The sequence below is a fragment of the Carassius auratus genome, unplaced genomic scaffold (genome assembly GCF_003368295.1).
Source record: "Carassius auratus strain Wakin unplaced genomic scaffold, ASM336829v1 scaf_tig00019505, whole genome shotgun sequence".
NCBI lineage: Eukaryota > Metazoa > Chordata > Actinopteri > Cypriniformes > Cyprinidae > Carassius > Carassius auratus.
In genome coordinates this window covers 26,463-50,311 of record NW_020524963.1, presented here as the reverse complement: position 1 = coordinate 50,311, position 23,849 = coordinate 26,463, and the positions used below count along the sequence as shown (strand labels likewise).

Below are 23,849 nucleotides of genomic sequence, written 5' to 3'. Positions count from 1 at the left end.
GTGTATTAATCTAGGTTAATGTCAACTTCTATAGAATTTTTTTTTAATTTGTTTTATATAAATTAGCATTAATGTATAATGAATAAACTCTGAGCAACACAATATTTACAAATAACATTAACCTAGATCAATAATTTCTAAGAACAAAAAAGATTATTACTAAAGATCAAAGTCTTAAAGTCTTAAGATCAAAGGATGATTAAATTAAAGAATAATCAGAATAATCTATTATGCACTACTGTTCAATAGTTTGAAAAATAATACTTTCATTCAGCAAAGATCCAATATTTATCACAATAAAGACATTAATAAGTTAGCGAAAGATTTTTATTTCAAATTAACGCTGTCCTTTTGAACTTTGTATTCATCAAATAATCGTGAAAAAAGTATCATGGTTTCCACAGAAAACGGTTTTCTACATTGATAATATTAAGAATCGATCATATTTAGAATGATTTCTGAAGGACCATGTGACACTGAAGACTGGTGTAATGATGCTGAAAATGCAGCTTTTTCATCACAAGAATATATTACATTAAGTATATTAAAAAAGGGGGAAAAGGTTATTTAAATTGCAATAATATTTCACAATATTACTGTTCTTACTGTATTTTGTCTTCCTGAGTATAAGAGACTTCATTTAAAAACTTTTAAAACAAACATTTAAAAACAATCAGCATGTATGAAGTGGCATATAGATACCTGAGGAGGGTGATGTTCTTACGTGGAACCTCTTTAAGCTCGCTCAGTGAAGCTGGATTGCCAGCAAAGCAGTAGTTGGGGTTGTAGTCAGTCATTATGGTTGATGAGCGGATTTTGCTAAGCTTATACTCTGGGCTCTGTAGTCGAATCCTGACCGCATGCAGGTGGTTCTTCTTACGGTAATAGACTGCAAAAAGACAAAAACACACCAGGATTTAGTAAAAGTGTCACTGTTTTTAAGAAGTTCTCTTAAGGAATAATTTCACCTGCTTGATTTGCATAATTATTGGTCTAAGAGTACAATTTGTACAAGATGAAGTGATGCATCCTAAAATTGTCAACAGACTTTCAGCATGGTGGTAATTTTCTCTAAGAAACAGAACAACCAACTGCTCTTATTTCTCCCATGGAATTCTATCAAGGAAAAAATGTGCATTATAAATCCAAAAAAGCCCCTCAGGTGGGGACTGAAGCTCTGGGCCTGTCAGCAAGCGATCGGGCAGGGTGGACTCACCCTCAGTGGAGGCTGCCCATGTCCCCGATGCAGGTTGGTAGTCTGCTGGGGAGGGCGTTGCGTGGAGGTGAGGGGTCCCTTTTGCCGTCGGGCTGCTGGCGCAGTGGCAGGAAGTTGACCAGGTATTAGGGGTGAGGGGGTAGGGTTAACCCGAGCAAAGACTACCAACCTGCATGGGGGAGAGCTCAGGGGAAGACACACAATTAGCGTCCAGTGGAGCTCTGCTAACTAAGGACCAGAGACCTCACCTCTGTTGTTTGCATTTGAGTTTAGATTACATGTAAATTGCCGAAAATGAAATATAGTGTTCAAAATATACAAAGCATAAGAACTTTTCAAGAAGCATGCTTTAAGATGTCTTTTCACTTCTCTTTGGGAATTTGGGTTATGACAAGTCTTTATTTACCTTAAAAATACATACAAAACAAGTCATGGCACAGCATTTTACAGTTAGTGCACAAGTCAAAAAAAACAATATGTTTTTAAGTCAAACATAAGGAGGATACATGATATTAAGCATGGTCAATATAAAAATAAAGCATTTATGGTGATGAGTCCATCACATACATAAAGTTAGTGCACCGTGACAGATTGTTGGTTTATGGCATATCTCAATCATGTTTAAAGAGTAATGGGTTTAAAGTAATTTTAAAGTAATTCAAGTAATTAAAGTAAAACCCATGGGTTTAAATTTAAAGTAAATGGTAATTTCTAGGAATGCACAATACATATTTCTGTAAGACGTATAATATTACCTGAGCTAACGTGAACAAACAATGAACAGCTTTATTTTTATTTTATTGTTAACTAAAGGTAACAAAGATTAATATATAGTGGAAGAATGTGTATTGCTGTGTATTGTGTATTGCTCATTGTTGGTTAATTTGAGTTAATCAATAGAACCTTATTGTAAAGTGCCATATTCTTTATTTACTGACACTGACCAGATTAAGGTGGTGATAAAAGCAAGTATTTTCTCTCTTCTATTCAAACAATACACTCTTTCTATGCCATGCTTCTATTGCATATTATAATGTTTTAATGCCTATATTTTCATTTAAGCATAACATTTTAAATTGTAATGTAAGGGGAAAAACCAAACAGTATTTATTTATAATATCGGCCATCATACATGTTATCATCTCTTTTTTGTTTTCTTATCTATTTATATGCAATAAAATATCTTAAGTGCTTATATGTAATAAAGTAATTATCAATATAATCACAAATCTTGGTGCATCCCAAAGTCACTGCTTTTGGCTTGATATAAAAAACTTAAAAAGGAATTTTTTTAGACTCCCTTTATGAGAGTTAAATTCATAGGTCGGTGTTTTGGACAGCCACCAGTGCGATGAAAGTATTATAAATTTTGACCAATATTTTTGAAGAACAAATGTATAATCTCATTAATTCCACAAGACGCTCACATTTATAGGGACAGTGCATTATGACACCCTCAATATTCCCTCACTGTCCTGTACTGGAAAATAATCCTATTTTAAACGTTGTTGCAGATAAAAACACACATGTTAAATAGCAGCAATTATAATACTATAGATACTGGTCAGCACGCACTTACAGAAAAGCCTATCAAGTGTGACTGCAGTTAGTTTTGAAAATAATTTTCTTGATTGTTTATTTACATGCATTAATTTCAGAGGCCATGTTTTAAGATTAATAGCAGTCCCTGTCTTAGTTCCCTCCTCGTTCCTTTAAGCGATATTGTGCAACACTACATAAATTAGGTACCGGTAGATAAAAACAAGCAAGCAATTTGAATAAATATTAAAAACACACTCAAAATCTAACTGAAAAGAAATGTTAAATGAAACATTTTTCCATTTATTACACTCAGTGTGAAATTAACAGCAAGCGCAACCGCAAAATGTTAGGAATTAAGAAACAAATGAATATATGTGAATACTGCTGGAGGCCTAACTGGCAGTTAGCTTATATAGCATAACTTAAAGCTTCTGTAATACAAATTTGATCATTCATAAAAAAATTGAAAGTCTGTGTGCACTATGGTTCAAAAGTTCGGTATGAATTTTAAATGTTTTTTAAATTCTCTTATGCTCACCGAGGCTGCATTTATCTGAACAAAAATACAATGAAAACCACTTTAAAATAACTGTTTTCTTTTTGAACATATTTTATAATATAATTTGTTCCTGTAATGGCAAAGCCGAATTTTTAGCAGCCATTTCTCAAGTCGTCAGTGTCACATGGTCCTTTAGAAATGCTGATTTAGAAGTCTTCTTACAACAATTAATATTGTGCTGCTAAATATTTGATATATTATTAAATATTATATTTATTTCAGCATTCTTGATGAACAAAGTTCAAAAGAACAGCATTTAAGTGCATGATATATGTCTTTACTGTTACTTTTGATCAATTTAATGCCTCCTTGGTGATTATTATTATTATTAATAAAGTATTACGAAAAACTTACTGCTGCCAAACTGATAGCCAAAGCTAGTGTATATGTTTAACTGTCACTGTTACTTGTGCCTTTCCCACAGTATAAAAGTGCTGTATACAATTTGGCCACATAATTGTCCCTAGTGTTTAGTTTTTCGTGTCACAGTTTTTTTCATGTCACATCTTTTATCCATTTTCTTTAGGTTTTTTGAATGATGATACACTAATGCCCAGTGTGTCTGATATTTTAAAGTTATTTTTGTACTTGCAAAATAATTGTGGGGCATGAAAAAAAAATAGTGACCAACTTTGGTTATAATTCCCACTGTCCTTCCTGCTGTTCTCACAATTATTGTTCCTAAAAGCTCTAAAGGCACTGATGTTGCACTCCCCTGAATTTGCTCTTCTAGGAAATGCAGTTTTTTGCAAACCTAAATAAGTCCCAGGGAGATAAAAGCATGTCAGAGACGATGGAATGCAGAGGGTACAGAGCTGATGCAGAACTGGAAGAGTCTCTTACTGAGCGTGAGGCTGGCACAGGTCAGAACAACACCTGTAACTAACGTGGATGCGATCACAACCAGGATAAATACCAGGGATGGGGGTCCATCTGCCAGGGAGCCCAATGGAACAACTGCTGGATGACATAAAATAAGTGGTGAATTAGAAATATTTCAAACAAATGCTTTTATAGGCTAACTTTGAAGGGCAAATGGCCACCGGCTGTTTAAGTACCTAGGCAGGTGACGTTATCTGGTGCAAGAACCTCATCGCTGTCACACAGGCAGAGGATGAGTCTGGGATCTTCATCTCTCTTACAGCTCTGGGTCTGACAGTGGCTGCAGTTCAGATACACCTCGATCTCAGCTTCCCCATGACTCTCCATAGCTAGAACACATACAAATTCATCAGTACTGAACAGCACTGCTTCACAACCCCAGTGCTACAGTCTAGGGGGTCTTCTTGGAAAAAAAAATTGGGAATCTTGAAATCTGGGGAAAAACAAACAAGATAACTATTCATCTAAATTATCGGGAGTTTAAAGCCCCTATTTAAAAAAAAAAAAAAAAAAAAAAAAAAGAAGTTTGTTTTTTTGCCTTGAGGTAGATGTTGAAAAAGAAAATTACAATTTCGGCTACAAACAAAAATTTACAGTTTAAAATATTAAATTTAATATAAAACATAAACATTATTTCCAGCGTCTACTAAATTCTAAAATTCTAAAAAATAAAATTCATATTTAAATTTATGACAGTTTATCATAGCATTAATAATTGGTTAATTAACTAGCAACTAGTTGCCCTGAACCTTTTTTAAACTATTCTGTTAAGCATTTTATAATGTTTGTTAATGAATTAATAATGAAGTTATCGTGAAGTAATATCAGAAATGTGTGCTCGGCCTCATAAGCCACAGTCAGTCTGAATTCTGGCCCTTTAACTCAAAACACACTTGCAGTAATAAACAGTGGCGCCAGCTTCAATAAGTCACATAAGGTCTTCTATTATCTACCACAAGTTTTCAAGTTTATTACTGAATCAGTGTGGATGTGTGCATGGCCTGTTTTCTCAATACAGCCAACGTCTATGAGAAAAAACACTCAGTGCCAGTGCATACTGGGTGTATTGAAAAATACTGAACCAATTGGTGGATTTATTTCAGATTTCTTTTCTAGGTGACATACATGTGTCTGTGTATACATTTTGGCAAAAATTCTGCAAGATTTAGTGACTGTTTCTGGATTTGTGTAATTAAAGACATTTTAATAAGAACTAAACAAACATTTTTTTAAACAGATCTTATTTTTTAAGACACTATAATTTTTTTGTTATTTCGCTCTTAAATTTTTTTTATGTCTTACAGTTGTAAGGGGTGTGTAAATTTAAGAGCACAACTGTATACCATTATAGACAATCTGGATTAGATAAAAACTGACCGGCAAGTGGCTGTAGAAATATCTTTCCAATGGGGTGAACAAAAGAGACACCATCTTGTCCATCTGCTGTGATGCCATCAAGAAGGGGAGCATCACCACCTGGGCAAAGGTGACATAAAAAATATATAATACTCATTAAATCAAACAATGCACATTGAAAAAAAGACTTGCGGTGCAAATGCACATGTGATGATTTAACAACGGCTGTTCAACAATCTTCTTTTAAAATGAAACATCTGCCTAACAAAGCAAGTCATTCTTTGTGATAACTAACAACAGATATATTTTTTTTTTACAGTATGTGTCAGTAAAAACTCCGGGCAAGGGGTCACTTATAATTCAATAATTCAGTAACTTTAAACAGAACACTTGAATTATGATCTAAACCTTGTAGCTTTAGGCTTCTCCTATATTTTCCATTACAATGTCAAAATATTTTGCTTTTGTAGTAAAATAAATAAATAAATAAATGCAACGTACCGTTATATCAGATATTAAATAAAAGTATATAACAAAATTTTATATTATTTATATACACTACCATCTAAATGATTTTTAAAGAAATGTTTATTTCATTTAATTTATTAATTTTAGCGGATGTCTAATGTTATTTCATGCATTCTGACTTATTTACACTGCTAAATAGATGGCTTCTCATGCTAAACATGACCAAAGTCTCAAAAAATGAGTTAGACGTATAACAGAGTATTTCTGTGCCAGCGATACTCCTCCATGGTTTGTATAGGTTTCGGAAAGATTCTTCTTTGGAGTATGGCCCTGTCTGATGTCTCGTTTTCGGAGAGTTGCAGTAAAGCCGTATCTTTCTTTTAGAAATTGGATAAAACTAAAGTCTCTTCAGCAATATGAAGGATGCAATACTACGCTAGGTACTCAAGATTAACATAAGATTGGCAGAAAAACTGTTATGTCCCCTTTAAAAGTTTCTTGAGCACCAAATAAGCATATTAGAATGACTTCTGAGTACTCATGTGACTGGAGTAATGAAGCTACAGTACAAAATTCAGCTTTGCATTACAGAAATAAATTACATTTCTATATATATTTTCCTTAAAATTTTAATAATACTTAATAATACTATTACTGTTTTTTTACTGTATATTTTACATATAAATGCAGCCTCAGCAAGCATAAGCTGACATTAATATATGAGCATTTATTTAAAAACATAAAAATATTCTGACCCAAAAATAATATACAAAATGATTTCGAACACAACAAAAGGCTGACAGCTTACTGTGGCCTGAGCCAGAAAAGAGTTACTCCAGACTTAAAACGCATAATTGTGTGTTTGTGATTGTGACATATGTGCAAGTGTTTTTAATCTAACATTCACCTCTGTATCCTCCACCACCGCCGCCAGCGGTGCAAGCACCCCCTCCTCCCCCAAACCCTCCAAATGTAGCCCATCCCAGCCCCGACAGAGCCTCAGGACAGGATGAGCCTCCTTGACCTCCTTCGACAAGAGATTTCCCTGCCCAGGGGAGTGAAGACAGGTCACCCCATCCACCTCCTCCACCTAAATAAACACACACAGAAATAGAGAAAATCACATACATATATGTTAACTCAGTGCTGGGCAGTTAGTTTAAAGTGGTTCCACTTGGAATTTGCAAGAATAAAGCTTGTCCTTCATCCAAATCTAAACTACAGAGTAACTGTTAGTGTTCAAAAGAAGTAATTTCAAAAATCGTCATATTGCACATCCCTAATATATATATATATATATATATATATATATATAATTATTAATTTTATTTATTATTTTTATTGTCATTAGAAGTATACCTGCTGCTCCGGATTTGCCATTGACACCAGGGGCGGATGTGTCATTCTCATATTGTTCCAGAAAAATCTGGTCCAGGCTGCTTTCAGGGTCCTCCAGGTAGGCCTTTCCTCCTCCTCCTGCTGCAATCAGCAAAGGCACTGGTTCCCCGTTCTCCATCTGCCCCCGTGCATCCCGAAAACAACATCATGAGTTACTTTTCATTCAAGTAAAAAAGAAAGCCTCCAGTGATTCCAGACAGGCCTTGACTTCCATCTGTGTTGCAATTTGGACAACTCCAAATTATTTCAGGATGTCTCAAAAATGCTCGTCTGCACAGGAATTATCAGGCGACAACTGCCGTCCACATGGCTCCCCTTAATGGGACTCACAAGTCAGTGATGGATGTTTTTACAGATGTGTCTGAGACAATAAAACGGGAAGAAAAGAAAGATCTTACCCGATAAATGTATGTGGCTCCCCCACCACCACCTCCGCCCCCTGCCAACTTCAAGACTGAACCATCACTGTCAAAACCATCCTCTATCACAGAAGACTCCCCAAGACAGATTTCATGGGTCAGGGGGTTCCTCTGTAGATATAAGAAGAAAACACAGAAATGTAAACCGAGATCTATACAGAAATATCTGATTTCCTGCTTCACTCACTCCAGGACAGGCATCTTCTCCTTGGTGTCCAATTAGGATGTAGAGTATGTCACCTTTCTCCAGCGGGAAGATAGCTGAGATGATGACACCATGCGAGCGCTTGTTATGGTTTTTTGCTCCTTTGCCTCCTGCGGCTCCATAGGCTGAAATCCTAGAAAATTAGGATGTTCCCTTAGTATTCCCAATGCACTGAATTAACAAACAGAAGGCACACCTGCTATCCCAAAGTCCTAATACCCATAAAAAAGGAAATAATATATATATATTTTTTTTTTTTCCGTAAACTAAGTAAATATATTCAAGATAATATTTCAGTAATTTGCATTAACTTTAGTACACTGTTAATATTACAGTAAATTATTTTATTTGGAAACAACAAATCTTTATACCATGCTTATTATTACTAATTTCACACAGTATTTAATGGGTCTTTACACATGAAAATACAGCTGCCTTATTTTTTTTTAAAAAGGGGTATCTCACAAGGCGATCAACATACTTGAGGGTCCTGGTCATCATCACACAGTTTTATAATTTATATTAATATACCAGTTAGTATATTTAGCTATATTATGCCATAAATGTGCCAAAAATGATCACCATTAGGCCTGTGATTATACTGTAATTTTTATATACTGAATATTCAGCCTTAGTTAATCCTAAAATGTAAAAGGAAATACTTTACTTCCCCCACATCACTAAGAAAGCTAAAACTTCCTATTTCAAGACAAATATAATTTTTTTTTGTTATTAAAGCCAGCCAGTGCTTTGGGCACCAAAACAAAAGGATACAATATAAAATAATTCAGTTTGTGAAAGAGGGATTGTCTGGGTTAGATCTCTATATTTAAGTCTGGCGTCCTGAATGCAACAGTATCACAACATAGTGTTTTATAAGTTCATCTGATAGTTATCTGTCATATTTTCCTGTCTCCTGCATCTCCTCTTCTGCATGCCCTTCTTTCGCAGACAGTTTTGGAGTTGTTTTTAATGAGCTCCCATGACTAGCCTTTATAATCACTGTAAATCAGTTCAAAGGCTTGCCTACACAGGGGCCAGCTTAAGCAGAGTACAGGAAGAGATTTATCTGTGCCTACAGCCAGTGAGTCATGCCTCTCGCTGCCTTTATAAAAAAGAAATGAGAGTCAACTGTTTACACCAGGTATTAACATGCATCTTGCAACTGGATTTTGAAGGGAGAATCTCTGATTTTTAAACTTCAAAGATTACATTGAAAAAGTGAAACTAGTTTATAGGAGGACACATATTTATTTGAATTGTATGCAATTTGGATGTTGGTTGCAAGCATAGGATGATCTTCCACTGAATGACTCTAAACCAGAACTATTTAAAGCTTCTGAACTTACTTGTACATGTTGGTAGCTGGAACGTTCCACATCTGAACCCCCCTGAGAGGGCCCTCCTTCCCCACCACCACACTGACATTGCTGTTGCGGTAGGCACTGTCACACTGGGCTTGAGTCGGACCTAGAGGTCCGCTTGCTCCACAGGAAGTAAACCACCATGTTATTTGGGACACCTCTGAAAATAAGACATTTTTTATTTTATTTTTTAATTTTTTAATGTTTTCACAACTTACAATTTTGCCATCACAGTCATAAACTGCATTTTAAAATATATTAAAATAGAAAACAGTTGTAATAATAATAAATTGTAATAATATTTGACAATATTACAGTTTTTACTGTATTTTTGATCAAACAAATGCAGCTATGGTGATCATAAGAGATTTATTTTACAAACTTACCAACTGTAAACTTACGAACGCTAGTGCATTTTTAAATGTGCAGGACAGAAACCGTACCTGATGCTGAGGGTTCTGGGAGAGGACTGAAGGAGTCTAAATCTTGAGGTAGTCCTTGTCCAAGAAGCAGTTCATTTAGTTCTAATAAACCAGATGTGAAAGAACAAGTAAATAGAAGAACAAAAACCACATGTTGGAATCAATGAATCTTTGTGTAATTTTTTTTTTACTTTTATTTTTGGTAGTCAAGAGCAGTATTTTATAAGATGCTGGTTTCCCAAATAGTCATCTGAAAGGGTTACTCCACCCAAAAATGAGAATTTTGTTATTAATCACTTACCCCCATGTCGTTCCAAACTCGGAACACAATTTAAGACACTTTGGATAAAAACTGGTAAGCTTGAGACTGTCCCATAGACTGCCAAATAAATAACAGTGTCAAGGTCCAGGAAAGTATGAAAAGCATTGTCAGAATAGTCCATCTGATATCAATGATTCAACCGTAATGTTATGAAGTGACTAGAATACTTTTGATACACAAAGAAAACAAAAATAACGACTTTATTCAACAATTCCTCTCCTCTGTGTTTCTCCAAATCAGCGTAGCGCGATTTTGGCAATTCTGAGCTGTACGCAGATGCCGATGAGTTGTTTGCTTTCAAACCAAAGCATAAATACACGTAAAAAAACATATCCTTGTGGCGCGGCTGATACAGAAGACTGTACGCCATCTGTGTACAGCTCAGAATTGAGAAACACAGAGACACAGAGGAAAGGAATTATTGAATAAAGTCATTATTTTTGTTTTCTTCGTGTACAAAAAGTACTCTAATCGCTTCATGTTGAATCATTGATATCAGATGGACTATTCTGAAGATGTTTTCATACTTTCCTAGACCTTGACACTGTTATTTATTTGGCAGTCTATGGGACAGTCTCAAGCTTACCGATTTTCCTCCAAAATATTTTAAATTGTGTTCCAAAGATGAACAAAGCTTTTATGGGTTTAAAACTACATGGGGGGTAAGTGATTAATAACAAAGTTTTGGGGTGGAGTAACCCTTTAACTAGCAAGACATCCTTGGTCACCCAGGTAAAAAAAGAAATACACTTCAGCTGTACCAATATCGATGCACTTTTTATATTTTTTTATACCCACTATACTAAGTGCATAATAAATGTGTTGTTTTGGAACAACTTTAAGTTTGTTAAGTGCTCTTTAAGATATGCTTAAGATAAACTTTAAGCTAATTGGAATATATTAAAAATGTTTTAGTTGTATAAATGGAATCACTTAAAGTGTCTTTAGTGCATTTAATTGTATTTCTTTGCATTATTAAAAAACACTTTTATACTTTTTGAACTACTGTTAGAATATTAAGCTTCACGTTAATGTGCTTCTAGAACATTTTCAATAGCATTTCAGCTCATTAGAAATGCACTTCCATTACACTATTCGTTTGTAATAAAGCTATTTTTCAGATTTCTAACATGGTATATTAAAAAGTACAAAAATCACTCAATTTAAATGACACAAACACACACTTTCATGTACTATAATGTAGTTTAATGTACTATACCCTGTGCACATTACAGCAATACATTCCATGAGTACATTTAAAACATACAGCAGAGCATACAGTATACAAACTCTTGACCAAAATAATTATAATAAGTTTAAATTAAATTAAAGATAAGTGAAATACTATAACAGAACAACTTTAATCAATTTGTAGAACATTTCTGTTATACCTGTATTAGTGGAAAGTACTCATTGAATATTCCATTACTGAATAAATATGCATAATGCAATTTTCTGTTCAAACATGCATTAAGCAGTTACTGAAAATCAATAAAGAATTTTTTTTTTACAAAAAGTTAAGTCTGCAAATGGCTCAATCAAACAAAGAAACGGAGCATCAGAGGGCTTGCAATTCAGACACTGTGATATTTGAAAACTGCTTCATTACAGGGTCTGTAAAAGGGAAATAATTAATCAGTGGTTCTGAGTAGAGTTGTTGAATACTATATTTATTATAATTTGCATAGATAAGCATTATAATTTCTTTGACCGTTCTATGTTAGACTTTATCCTCATCAAGCTTGACATGAGTGTTAATTTTTAATCCTCGTCAGTCGTCACCATACAGCACTCTCTGTTACATCGAACATTAGGTTAGAAGAGACCCAACATCTCTACAACAGAGGTCCTGAATCCAAAGTTAGTATGACACTTAGAGCCCCAAATGTCAGAATGAAACCTGTGAGATTCATTAATATGAGAATAAGACATACCGCTCTTTTAATTGCTTGTCTCTCTGATCTCATTTCAAATTGATTTCTATTGCAACAGCAGATGATCCGAAAACAACAAATTTGAACTAATATTTCACAATGAAATAGTTAATTGTGTATATAAAATTATTCTTTCTGCCAATACATTGGACAATGTTTTTATGCCAATACCTAGACTTTAAGCAACCATTAGTCTCGCTTAGCCAGAGCTTATGATTGACGGCAGAAGGACTGGGAACCATGGCTGCTTTTGAATGGCAAGGCCCGCCCAAGAGGCCATATGACTGACAGGTAAAGCAACCAATCATGTTTCGTTTGGGGCATGGAAATGTCCCCACAATAACACAGTAAAATGGACTTATTTTAAAGATTCTATGATGCTATGCAAATATTTCACAAACTTTTGAAGATCCAGCGTTTAGTTGATCCTGATAAGTGTCACAGCTGTAAACATATGACGGCTTTCTTCTTCTATAAGGGGTTTTGCAGGAGCTGACCTGGTTTTCTAGTCAGGAAGATAAAATAAAGCAAAGCTGGGATGATTTCTGCTGAAAACATGTTACTGTCTCAACAGCATACAATAGTGTGATTGGACTTGGTTCTGATTGGTCAATGTTGGTTGAATGTAGCTACTGCACTTAAAAAAAACTTTCTACTGGCAATGACAAGTAGCAGAAATAAAATACTTACTAGAGTCACAAAATCACGTGGTTCCAAATCTACACATATAGACGTTTTAAGAAGCTGGGAAAATAAAGTTATGACAATGAATATTCCATTTCATGTAACAGTTTACCAAAAAATTTAATAATGTGTGTGTGTGTGTATGTGTGTATATATATATATATATATATATATATATATATATATATATATATATATATATATATATATTCCATAATCAAGTACTCACCTTGTTGTTCCAAACCCTTTAAATCTTACGTTCTTCTTCAAAACAAGAACTGATGTATTTTAGTGAAATCTGTCGAGAACCAATCATGTTTTGTAACACGTGTCACACATGCACACCTGAGCTTCTACAAAGGCAACAAGGTTTTGTTTTTGTGCATCACGCGGTGGGTTGAGCTTGTTTGAATTTAGGTACATAAACGGTTAAGTAAATAGTTATATTAAGCATATATTTGGAAAAATTATTTATGATGCACTTCAAATGATGATGAAATGCTTGCGGAAAATACAGTTCAGTAGTAGCCTAATATATTATGCTATGTACCCTATTTAAAAGTGAAGTAAAATGTCTTTGAATTGAATTACAAAGCCTAGTATTCTTTTACAAGTACAAACAAGTAAAAGCCAAACATATAAGCATATATGTATTACCAAATTACTTCTAGTATATGAATTTCAAGTACATTCTTGATACCTAAATAGATTTAAGAGTACTCCTCTTTTTACCTGGACAACTATCTCCACTAGTACAATAATGCTAGTTGATTGACAATTTTTGCTGGTGAACAACATGGGTATGCTAGTCTATCAGTCAGACAGAACTAGATAGCCACTAAGCCAGCACAAACCAGGATAAATCATCCTGGACCAGCATGGACATTCCTCCTGGTCTAAACTGATCCTTGATGAGAGGACAGCAGGAAATATCCTAAACCAGATTCATACTGGCATTACCTACGAACCTACTAAGCCAGAGTGCTTACATTTTCGAACATTTAGAGGTTCATCATTTCTCCTATATTTCAGATTAACTAAAGATCAACAAAAAAGAACATTTAGTTTAAAGAGAGAATTCAAGCCCTCCAAAGTCCATGGCTTTTATTGGATGAGATTTGAAGGTGGTGAGTGACCACAGGCCATGACAAAGACAATATGACAGCAAGAGGAGGACTAAATAGAAAGCTAAAGATGCTATTTAGTGAGCAGATGGCTCAGGAATTTCTCAAAATCACAGATTATGGGAAATAAAGTTAAGAAGGATAGTAAATCTCGACTTTCACAAGTCTAGAATGTCAATTAACAGGCTCATCAATTCCTGCGGTCAACCGTGGCATGGAAAGAAACCTGATTCTGAAGGTCTATAAATGCTAGTTAGAAAAGCAGAAAGTATATCGCTGGCATTTTTACGACAATTGCGGATTACGAGATAGGAGGTCCTCTTATCATTTCTCTCATCCTTCAAAACAAATCAAGCACAATCTATATCAACCATGTTATGAGAACCATCTCGCACTGCTAACTGGAGACAGCGGTTAGACATCATGTGTGCATCACATCTTAAATTCTCCGTCTGTCTTACTAAATACAAGATTTTATGAAAACGCCCTATCATTGAATGCTTGGATGCAATCTTGAGTTTAAAACCGTGCTGTGGTCAATAAACTTTTGTACCAAAGATGAACAAATGGACCATTGTTCTGCCAGAAATGAGTGTTTGTGTGCATACTTATGTGTACAGTACATGTGTGAGGCTTAAAGGTTACCTGTGTCAAAACATGCTGCACTTAATGAGATGTCATCCAGTGCAATGTCTGCCGTAGATCCAGAAGTCCAGAAGGCCTGCACTTTAAGATGAAAGCTGTGCTCAAAACAAATTATCAATTATTTTAGAATAAGAGCAAAGGTGAAATCAGATTTGTTTATGTAAATGTAGACATTTAATGAAATAAAATAACTCAAAACAGTTCAACAATTCCACTCTAAGCAGGGTAAGAAGTTCTTCTGTGTAAGTTGCCCATAATAAATTATTTTTATGAATAATTTTATATTATCCTCAACTCATAAACCCCTTTGCAGTTCCCACACGAAATTTTGTTTGTAAATAAATAGTCAAAATGCAAAATGTAATCAACATATGTGACCCTGGAGCACAAAACCAGTCATAAGGGTCAATTTCTCAAAATTGAGATTTATATAGCATATAAAAGCTGAATAAATAAGCTTTCCACTGATGTATGGTTTGTTAGGATCGGACAATATTTGGCTGAGACACAACTATTTGAAAATCTGGAATCTGAAGATGCAAAAAAAAATCGAAATATTGAGAAAATCACCTCAAGTGAAGTCAATCATCAAGTTCTTAGCAATGCATATAACGAATCAAAAATTAGGTTTTTATATATTTACAGTAGGAAATTTACAAAATATCTTCATGGAACATGATCTTTATTTAATATCCTAATGATTTTTGGCATAAAAAAGAAAAATCTATAATTTTGACAAATACAATGTATTTTTGGCTATTGCTACAAATATACCCCAGCGACTTCAGACTGGTTTTGTGCTCCAGGGTCACATATTTGATTTAGGAATTTTACTTCAATACACCTTTTTAAAAAATCTAAAGAAAGCCTTAAAATTAAATGATTCAATTATAACTCTTTGAAAATCATATAACAGCTGAGATAAGATGCCCCTGATGGTTAATTTATCCAGAAATGTGATTCTTTTAACCCAGAACTAGGACAGAATTGTCTCTTTATATGTTTAGTGCAAAAACACTCATGTACATGCTAAATATATCCAAGTACGTTACATACATTTTTACAGTTAAAAATACATGATATATACAGTAAGGGGGAAGTTTTACCCCATCTTCCTTTACACTAAATTTCCTCTTGGGGATTAATAAAAGTATTTTTCTGTTTGTTTACAATTACACATCCATCCAATCATCTCACCGTTTTAAGATCTCAGTAACTGGCAGAGTGATCTCTTGCCAGGCGTCCTTCCAGTGTCCAGATCTCTCCCAAATCAGCGGAGACGCTGACACTCCATTCTCCAGCACTGACAGGAGCACCGTTCCATTGAAGTCCCCGTATAGGTACAGAGAGAACTGCAACTGCACAGAAAAATTAGCAGTTGAGCGTCTGCTGCAAGACCAGATGTCTCGTAAAATATCTTATTCATGAAAAATCAAGTGTAAAGTTGAAACTTTGGCTGCATGTATTGTTACTCTGTGTAAGCTATTTGTAGATATGCTGTACAGATGTGTCCCCATTTTTCATGGACAATTAACTTGAAATCTGCCCATAAAGCAATCTCAGAATCCAAATATTGTGACATAGCAAAACCATGATTTTATGTGAACAGTCATACATAAACTACTGCTCAAAAAGGTAGAGTAAGTGTTTTTTGTTTTTTTTAAGAAATTCATACTTTCAGCAAAGATGCATTAAATTGATCAAACGGACAGTAAAGAGACTTATAATGTGATAAAAGGTTTCTATTAAAAACTATGAAAAGAATCCTAGTCTTTGACTGTCAACATAAACTCTTACCTGACAGTCCTGATTGGATATAGTCGAAGGGAGAGCTGGACTTTGAACCAACACCTCACTTTCCTCACTGCGACCTCTGGCCTTTAAGAAAAGAAAGTGCCCTGAGGCGAGAAAGGATCAGGACTTGGTAAGTGCTCGGATATGCTTGCAAGACAAAAACAGCTGGAAAACATCTTCAAAATAGGCTTTTAAAGTCTCCTAACACAGTGCAGTTTTTTAAAAGGGTACATTTCACTTTGGCGAGTTGGAATACAACTAATCAGCCATAAAGTGGACTTGGACACCTGTGCTGTGGATTTGAGATTTGTCTTGCATCATTCTACAAATACATCACACTATATACAGCACTGTTCTCCTGCAGCCTGTAAATCTGGAAAGACTCCTTCCAAGGATAACATTTCATCATGTTAAAATCACAGGTGCCAATAACATGTCATGAAAATTGTTTTCCTTCACATTTTTTGGATTCCCATGTCATGAGAAATCTCACTGGTGACATTCATAACTAAAAGGATTGTTAAAAGATAGTCTTTTTATATACACAGGGCTCCTATTTGTCCCTGTCTCAAAGCTGTTATATTAATCTGATAAGGATAAAACATTTTTGCCAAAAAAAAATCTATGACCAAACATGGAAAGCAAGGCACTTAAATTCACATATTAGTTTAACCACATCACCTAATATCTCTCATAAACGAACTGCTTGCACAAATCTATGCTATTTATGTATTTTTCTATGTTCTGTAAAACATTTTGATGTGACCTATCTGTGTAATAACATGCTTACTTCCTGTTGGGGTCCTGATTAGCAACATTAGCAAGTGTCCCCATATGACTGCCCATTTAGAAATGGATTATGTGAGTCACTTAATAATTGGTGAACAATTTCAGACTTTGTATTATATATACAGTGTTTCTGTATTTTAGACTTCATTATGCAGGCAATCTTTAGAGCAAATTCTACATTTTACTTGACATTTTTTATAATTTTATGTTTACAAAATGTGTTCTGTATATTAACTAATATCTATTCACAAATCATTTATTTTGTAAATTCAACAGATTTATACACTACCATTCGGGCTCTGTAAGACATTTTAATGTTTCTTAAAGAAAGCTGAAATATTGTGAAATATATCATTTTTTATTCATTTGTACAATGGCAAAACTGAATTTCAGCAGCCATTACTTTAATCTTCAACAGAAATATAAATCGTTTTAATATTATACAATTTTTACAGTCAATTTTAAACAGTTTAATAATTACTTTATAAAAAAAATATTTATTTGTTTATTTCAAAAAATCTAACTGACCCCAACTATTTAAATGGTAGTGTACAGTATGTCTGTTGGCAAATTATTTGTTTATATAATTATGTAATAAATGGAATAATATTTCAACACTGAGAATGGAAAGTCTGTACTTCTGATGGGTAATCAATAAAATAAATGAAAGAAGATGTTGTTTCACATTTACCTTGAGTGTTTTGTAGAGTTATGCCCAGTAGATCAGTGTCTTCAGTCAGCTGCTGTCCACTAACTAGTCTCCAGGAGGACTGTGAATCAGCCACTGACCATCCACAGGATCCCAACTCAAATGAGCAGTATGAGCCCAAGGGTAAGGAGTCTGCAAAGACATTCAGACACTTATTCAGACACAGAAATGTCTGATAAATCTGTATGCACAAAATACTACAAACATTAGCAGAGCTTTAAAAGCTTATCAGATATACGTATATTGCATTTCTTCCTTCCATTTATCTATTACGTCCACTAAAATGTAGTTATCATGATGCCTAAATAAACAAAGATGGTTTAATTAGATTTTCTGGTTTGTTCACTTCAGCTTTATGTCAAGGTGCTGAATAGGACGAAGTCCATTTTTTTCAACTATCTGATACAGTAATAATTATTTTATTTCATTTTTTCCAATATTTCATAATTCCAACATCTTCTTCTAGTAATAAACAAACCACAGTTATGTTGATATGGAACAAGGATAGCTAGATTGTTTTCCAGAATCAATTCAATTTCTTACTGGAAATACCATTTTTCTCTTGTGTGAACATGTTGTGTAGTGGCACATAGAATATTTTTAATGGAGCACAAAATATTTTTAGGTTGTAATAACAAGAGCTGAGAAAAAATAACATATTCACTGCTGTCTACAATGTATGGTTTAAATTGAGAAGAATCAACATGAGGCAAACTGTGTCTAAATTAGCTTTGCACTTTAAATATTTCTCACCTAAAATGACAACTAATGACAGGAATCTAGCTAACGGTTGCTAGTATGCTTTCTGGATGTTAGGTATAGACTAGGACAGATTTATGACTGATTTATGACTGACTGATTTTATAATGTCATGGATGTAATTAACAAGCTTAAACTTAGTGGGAGTTACTTAGATCATCTTCATTAGGATGCTGTCAGAGTTATTTATCATATGAAACCCTTCAAATAATATCAAAAGAAGTTTCCACATGTTGAGGAAGGGATTAAATAAGGCCAGAATTTTCTTGTAGCCGCACTGGGGGTTCACATACTTCTGCATTACTCGTGACTACAACTATTTTAAAGCAAATATGTATAATATAATATAATCAAAATTTGAATATAAATTATATACTGTACATGTTTTTTTAAAGAAACCTCACTTGTGATGGCAAAGCTGAATTTTCAGCAGCAATTACTTTAATCTTCTAATCTTCAGGGTCAGATGATACTTCAACAATCATAATTATAATATTATTATTACAGCTTAATAATCCTTTCTTATTATTATTACTTTTGGTATGACAACAATATATAACAGAATGAATTATGAAAAGTGCTAAACAAATAAACTGAATTATATCTAATTACATGGTAAATGATAAATAAAATGCTGTTTATTGCTGTTTAAATTATTTATTGTCACGTGACTGGCTTTTTTCAAGTGGCTAATCAAACCTTTAGAGTTCTTTTGTTAATTCCAGAATAATTAACAGAATATTTATGCAATGTGTGTAGCAGATGAATCTTTAATGCATTTTAAAAGACTCCCTGTAAATTTGGATTTCTCTGTTTGTCACCTTTTTTTTTTGTTTTTTTGTCTTTGTGGATTACACTGTAAGTACTGTGTGCCAAATAACACAATCTACAAAGTTCTTTGCACACATGCACACACACACACACGCACACACAGACAATAATTATAAATCATCTAGGCATAGTATAAATGTTAATGGAGATTAAATAAATCAATAAAAATGCTAATGGTTTTCCTAGAGGAAAGCAAACACTCATGCATTTAAGGGCCTTTATGCAGCTCTTTACACAGTGAAAAACTCTGACAGAGCAGGTTTGCTAATCCAACGCCTCCAGTGAAAGGATTAGACATTTATCTTGGCCTTAAGAATTAATACAGCTAATGTGAGTAACACACAGCCAGCCAGTTACTCAGCGGCACCATCACCCTGTCACACTGCTACTCATTCGTTAATTGAACACTCTCAACGAAATGCAAATTGGAAAGAATGACCTTGCAAATGCTACAGATGTCACGCTATCAGTCTCTGTTTTCTGGGTGTCCCCTAGTGAGCGCACTTCTCCTTAGGCACTTCACCATAGGCACTTTAATTCCGCTTGTCTGGTCATGTCGTCACAGTAATTGCACTCCAATTAAATCGCACAGGTGTTGACTATCCTTAGTCATTAGTCTCCCTATATAGAGCTGTCTTTCTCTGTCGTCTTTATGGAGTCCTTACCCTATGTGTCTCATGCTGTCGTTCCCCCAGACTTCCTCTACCTTCTCGTTCTTCCGAGTTCCCCGTTTCATCCGGTTCCCTTTTTGTTTGGTTTGTCTCTCAAGACAGTTTTATTTTGTATTTAACCTGTTTGTGCAATAAACCTTACCTGCTATTGGATCTTACCCTTTCCTTGTGTTTTTCCCTTAACCCAACCGTGACAGAAGGACTCCATCATGCCTAGATCCAGCGGTGTGAGATTTCGAATCTGTTCCCCAGCCACCATGGAGGAACGGAGGAGGAGATTCCGGAACTTAACCACCCTTCATCAAAAGGGAAGCGAGGTGGGTGGCCTGGCGCAATTGTTTTGGACTTTGGCAGTCGGGTTAGGTTACAATGATGCAGCACTTAAAGATTTGTTTAATAATTGCCTGGATGATCCTTTACCTCAATGGGAGATGAAGGGGTTAGAGATCCTGGACTTTTGGGGGTTTACCAAATACCTGCACCATCGTGCTCAGTGGGATGCAACAACCACACCAGAAGTTCCAGACAAGACTGCCACCTGCCCAGCGCCACCGCACAAGATGGCCGCCAGCCCAGCGCCACAGCACAAGATGGCCGCCAGCCCAGCGCCACAGCACCAGATGGCCGCCAGCCCAGCGCCACAGCACAAGATGGCCGCCAGCCTAACACCACAGCACAGGATTGTCGCCAGCCCAGAGCCACAGCTTAAGATGGACGACTCAACGCCTGAGTCTCCAGACAAGGTGCCGCCGACTCGCCATCGTGGAGGACGGAGGAGGAGGAGACAGGCGTCGACCGTCCCTCAAGGCCTGGAGAAAGTCCCAGAGGCCGAGGCTGTTCCCGAGGCGGAGCCCGATGCAGTTCCCGAGGCGGTGCCCGAGGCGGTGCCCAATGCCGAGGTGGTGCCCAATGCCGAGGCGGTGCCCGATGCTGTTCCCGAGGCCGATGCTGTGCCCGAGGCTGTTCCCGATGCCGATGCAGTTCCCGAGGCGGTGCCCGATGCCGAGGCGGTGCCCGATGCCGAGGCGGTGCCCGATGCCGAGGCGGTGCCCGATGCCGAGGCGGTGCCCGATGCCGAGGCGGAGCCCGATGCTGTTCCCGATGCCGATGCAGTTCCCGAGGCGGTGCCCGATGCCGAGGCGGTGCCCGATGCCGAGGCGGTGCCCGATGCCGATGCGGTGCCCGATGCCGAGGCGGAGCCCGATGCTGTTCCCGATGCTGTTCCTGATGCAGTTCCCGAGGCGGAGCCCGAGGCTGTTCCCGATGCCGAGGCGGTGCCCGATGCCGAGGCGGAGCCCGATGCTGTTCCCGATGCCGATGCAGTTCCCGAGGCGGTGCCCGATGCCGAGGCGGTGCCCGATGCCGAGGCGGTGCCCGATGCCGAGGCGGTGCCCGATGCCGAGGCGGAGCCCGATGCTGTTCCCGATGCCGATGCAGTTCCCGAGGCGGTGCCCGATGCCGAGGCCGATGCTGTTCCCGAGGCCGATGCTGTTCCCGAGGCCGATGCTGTTCCCGAGGCCGATGCTGTTCCCGAGGTCGATGCTGTTCCCGAGGCCGATGCTGTTCCCGAGGCGGTGCCCGATGCTGTTCCAGAGGCCGATGCTGTTCCCGATGCAGTTCCCGAGGCGGTTCCCGATGCCGATGCAGTTCCCGAGGCGGTGCCCGATGCCGAGGCGGAGCCCGATGCTGTTCCCGATGCCGATGCAGTTCCCGAGGCGGTGCCCGATGCCGAGGCAGTGCCCGATGCCGATGCGGTGCCCGATGCCGAGGCGGAGCCTGATGCTGTTCCAAAGGCCGATGCCGATGCTGTTCCCGATGCAGTTCCCGAGGCGGTGCCCGAGGCTGTTCCCGATGCCGATGCAGTTCCCGAGGCGGTGCCCGATGCCGAGGCGGTGCCCGATGCTGTTCCAGAGGCCGATGCGGTGCCCGATGCTGTTCCAGAGGCCGATGCGGTGCCCGATGCCGAGGCGGAGCCCGATGCTGTTCCAGAGGTCGAGGCCGATGCTGTTCCCGAGGCCGATGCTGTTCCCGAGGCCGATGCTGTTTCCCGAGGCCGATGCTGTTCCCGAGGCGGTGCCCGAGGCTGTTCCAGAGGCCGATGCCGAGGCGGTGCCCGATGCCGAGGCGGTGCCCGATGCCGAGGCGGTGCCTGATGCCGTTCCAGAGGCCGACGCGGTGCCCGATGCTGTTCCAGAGGCCGATGCGGTGCCCGATGTCGAGGCGGAGCCCGATGCTGTTCCCGAGGCCGATGCTGTTGCCGAGGCGGTGCCCGATGCTGATGCGGTGCCCGATGCCGAGGCGGAGCCCGATGCTGTTCCAGAGGCGATGCCGATGCTGTTCCCGATGCAGTTCCCGAGGCGGTGCCCGAGGCTGTTCCCGATGCCGATGCAGTTCCCGAGGCGGTGCCCGATGCCGAGGCGGTGCCCGATGCCGAGGCGGTGCCCGATGCTGTTCCAGAGGCCGATGCGGTGCCCGATGCTGTTCCAGAGGCCGATGCGGTGCCCGATGCCGAGGCGGTGCCCGATGCTGTTCCAGAGGCCGATGCGGTGCCCGATGCCGAGGCGGAGCCGATGCTGTTCCAGAGGCCGATGCTGTTCCCGAGGCGGTGCCCGAGGCGGTGACCGAGGCTGTTCCAGAGGCCGATGCCGAGGCGGTGCCCGATGCCGAGGCGGTGCCCGATGCCGTTCCAGAGGCCGACGCGGTGCCCGATGCTGTTCCAGAGGCCGATGCGGTGCCCGATGCCGAGGCGGAGCCCGATGCTGTTCCCGAGGCCGAGGCGGTGCCCGAGGCCGTTCCAGAGGCCGATGCCGAGGCGGTGCCCGAGGCGGTGCCCGATGCTGTTCCGGAGGCCGAGGCGGTGCCCAAGGCCGAGGCGGTGTCCGATGCTTTTCCGGAGGCCGAGGCGGGGCCCGAAGCCGAGGCGGTGTCCGTTTGCGGTTCCGGAGACCGAGGCGGGGCCCGAAACCTTTCCCGATGCGGTGCCGGAGGCCGTTCCCGATGCAGTGCCCGAGACCACTTCGCCCTGGGGGACTCCGACGGTGACCATGAGGACGTGGTGGTCATCCGCTCCGCCCTGGGGGACTCCGGCGGTGACCAAGAGGACGTGGTGGTCATCCGCTCCGCCCTGGGGGACTCCGGCGGTGACCAAGAGGACGTGGTGGTCATCCGCTCCGCCCTGGGGGACTCCGGCCGCGACCACGTGGAAGTGGTGGCCTTCCACTCCGTCCTGGGGGGGCTTCTGCTTTGACCACATGGGGGTGATGGCCCTCTGTTCCGCCCGGGTGGGCATCACCTAATGTCCTCCATTTACCAATGTTTTTGTTTTCATTTGTTTTTTGTTTTTTCTATTTTCCTCCATTGGACCTGGCCCTCCGTCCCTCCCCTCTTTCCTTCCGCCGGTCCACCACCCTCCTGGACTCCTTGTCTTGTGTTACACCTTCCTGTCTCTACCTTTCCATCACGTCTGGTTGTTCCGTCTCTTTTCTTCCATTTTACCTGGTTGTCCTGTCTTTGTCTCTGTCTCTCCATTCCACCTGGTTGTTTGTCTCTGTTTTCTGACCCTCCGTCCCTCCCCCTAGTCCGCCTCCGCTTCACCTCCCTCCTACCTCTTTTTCTGTTGGGTTTTCCGGGGTTTCAGGTGGAGCATCTGGTAGCTGCTCCGTAGGGGAGGGGGTAATGTCACGCTATCAGTCTCTGTTTCCTGGGTGTCCCCTAGTGAGCGCACTTCTCCTTAGGCACTTCACCATAGGCACTTTA

General features: G+C 39.0%; 1 protein-coding gene across 1 annotated transcript in view; it reads right to left on the bottom strand.

Annotated features, from left to right (window-relative positions):
• LOC113076258 (leukocyte tyrosine kinase receptor-like) overlaps positions 1-23,849 on the bottom strand; it is a 56,574-nt gene that overhangs the window by 6,794 nt on the left and 25,931 nt on the right. The window contains exons 7-20 of the mRNA XM_026248913.1: positions 17,815-17,964; positions 16,338-16,438; positions 15,738-15,898; positions 14,541-14,635; positions 9,853-9,933; positions 9,395-9,569; positions 8,028-8,178; positions 7,820-7,951; positions 7,383-7,539; positions 6,931-7,113; positions 5,577-5,675; positions 4,376-4,528; positions 4,161-4,277; positions 703-889 (exon numbers count right to left, since the gene is read on the bottom strand). Of these exons, the coding sequence (XP_026104698.1) occupies positions 703-889; positions 4,161-4,277; positions 4,376-4,528; positions 5,577-5,675; positions 6,931-7,113; positions 7,383-7,539; positions 7,820-7,951; positions 8,028-8,178; positions 9,395-9,569; positions 9,853-9,933; positions 14,541-14,635; positions 15,738-15,898; positions 16,338-16,438; positions 17,815-17,964 (1,942 nt within the window). The remainder of the gene's footprint in view (positions 1-702; positions 890-4,160; positions 4,278-4,375; positions 4,529-5,576; positions 5,676-6,930; positions 7,114-7,382; positions 7,540-7,819; positions 7,952-8,027; positions 8,179-9,394; positions 9,570-9,852; positions 9,934-14,540; positions 14,636-15,737; positions 15,899-16,337; positions 16,439-17,814; positions 17,965-23,849) is intronic.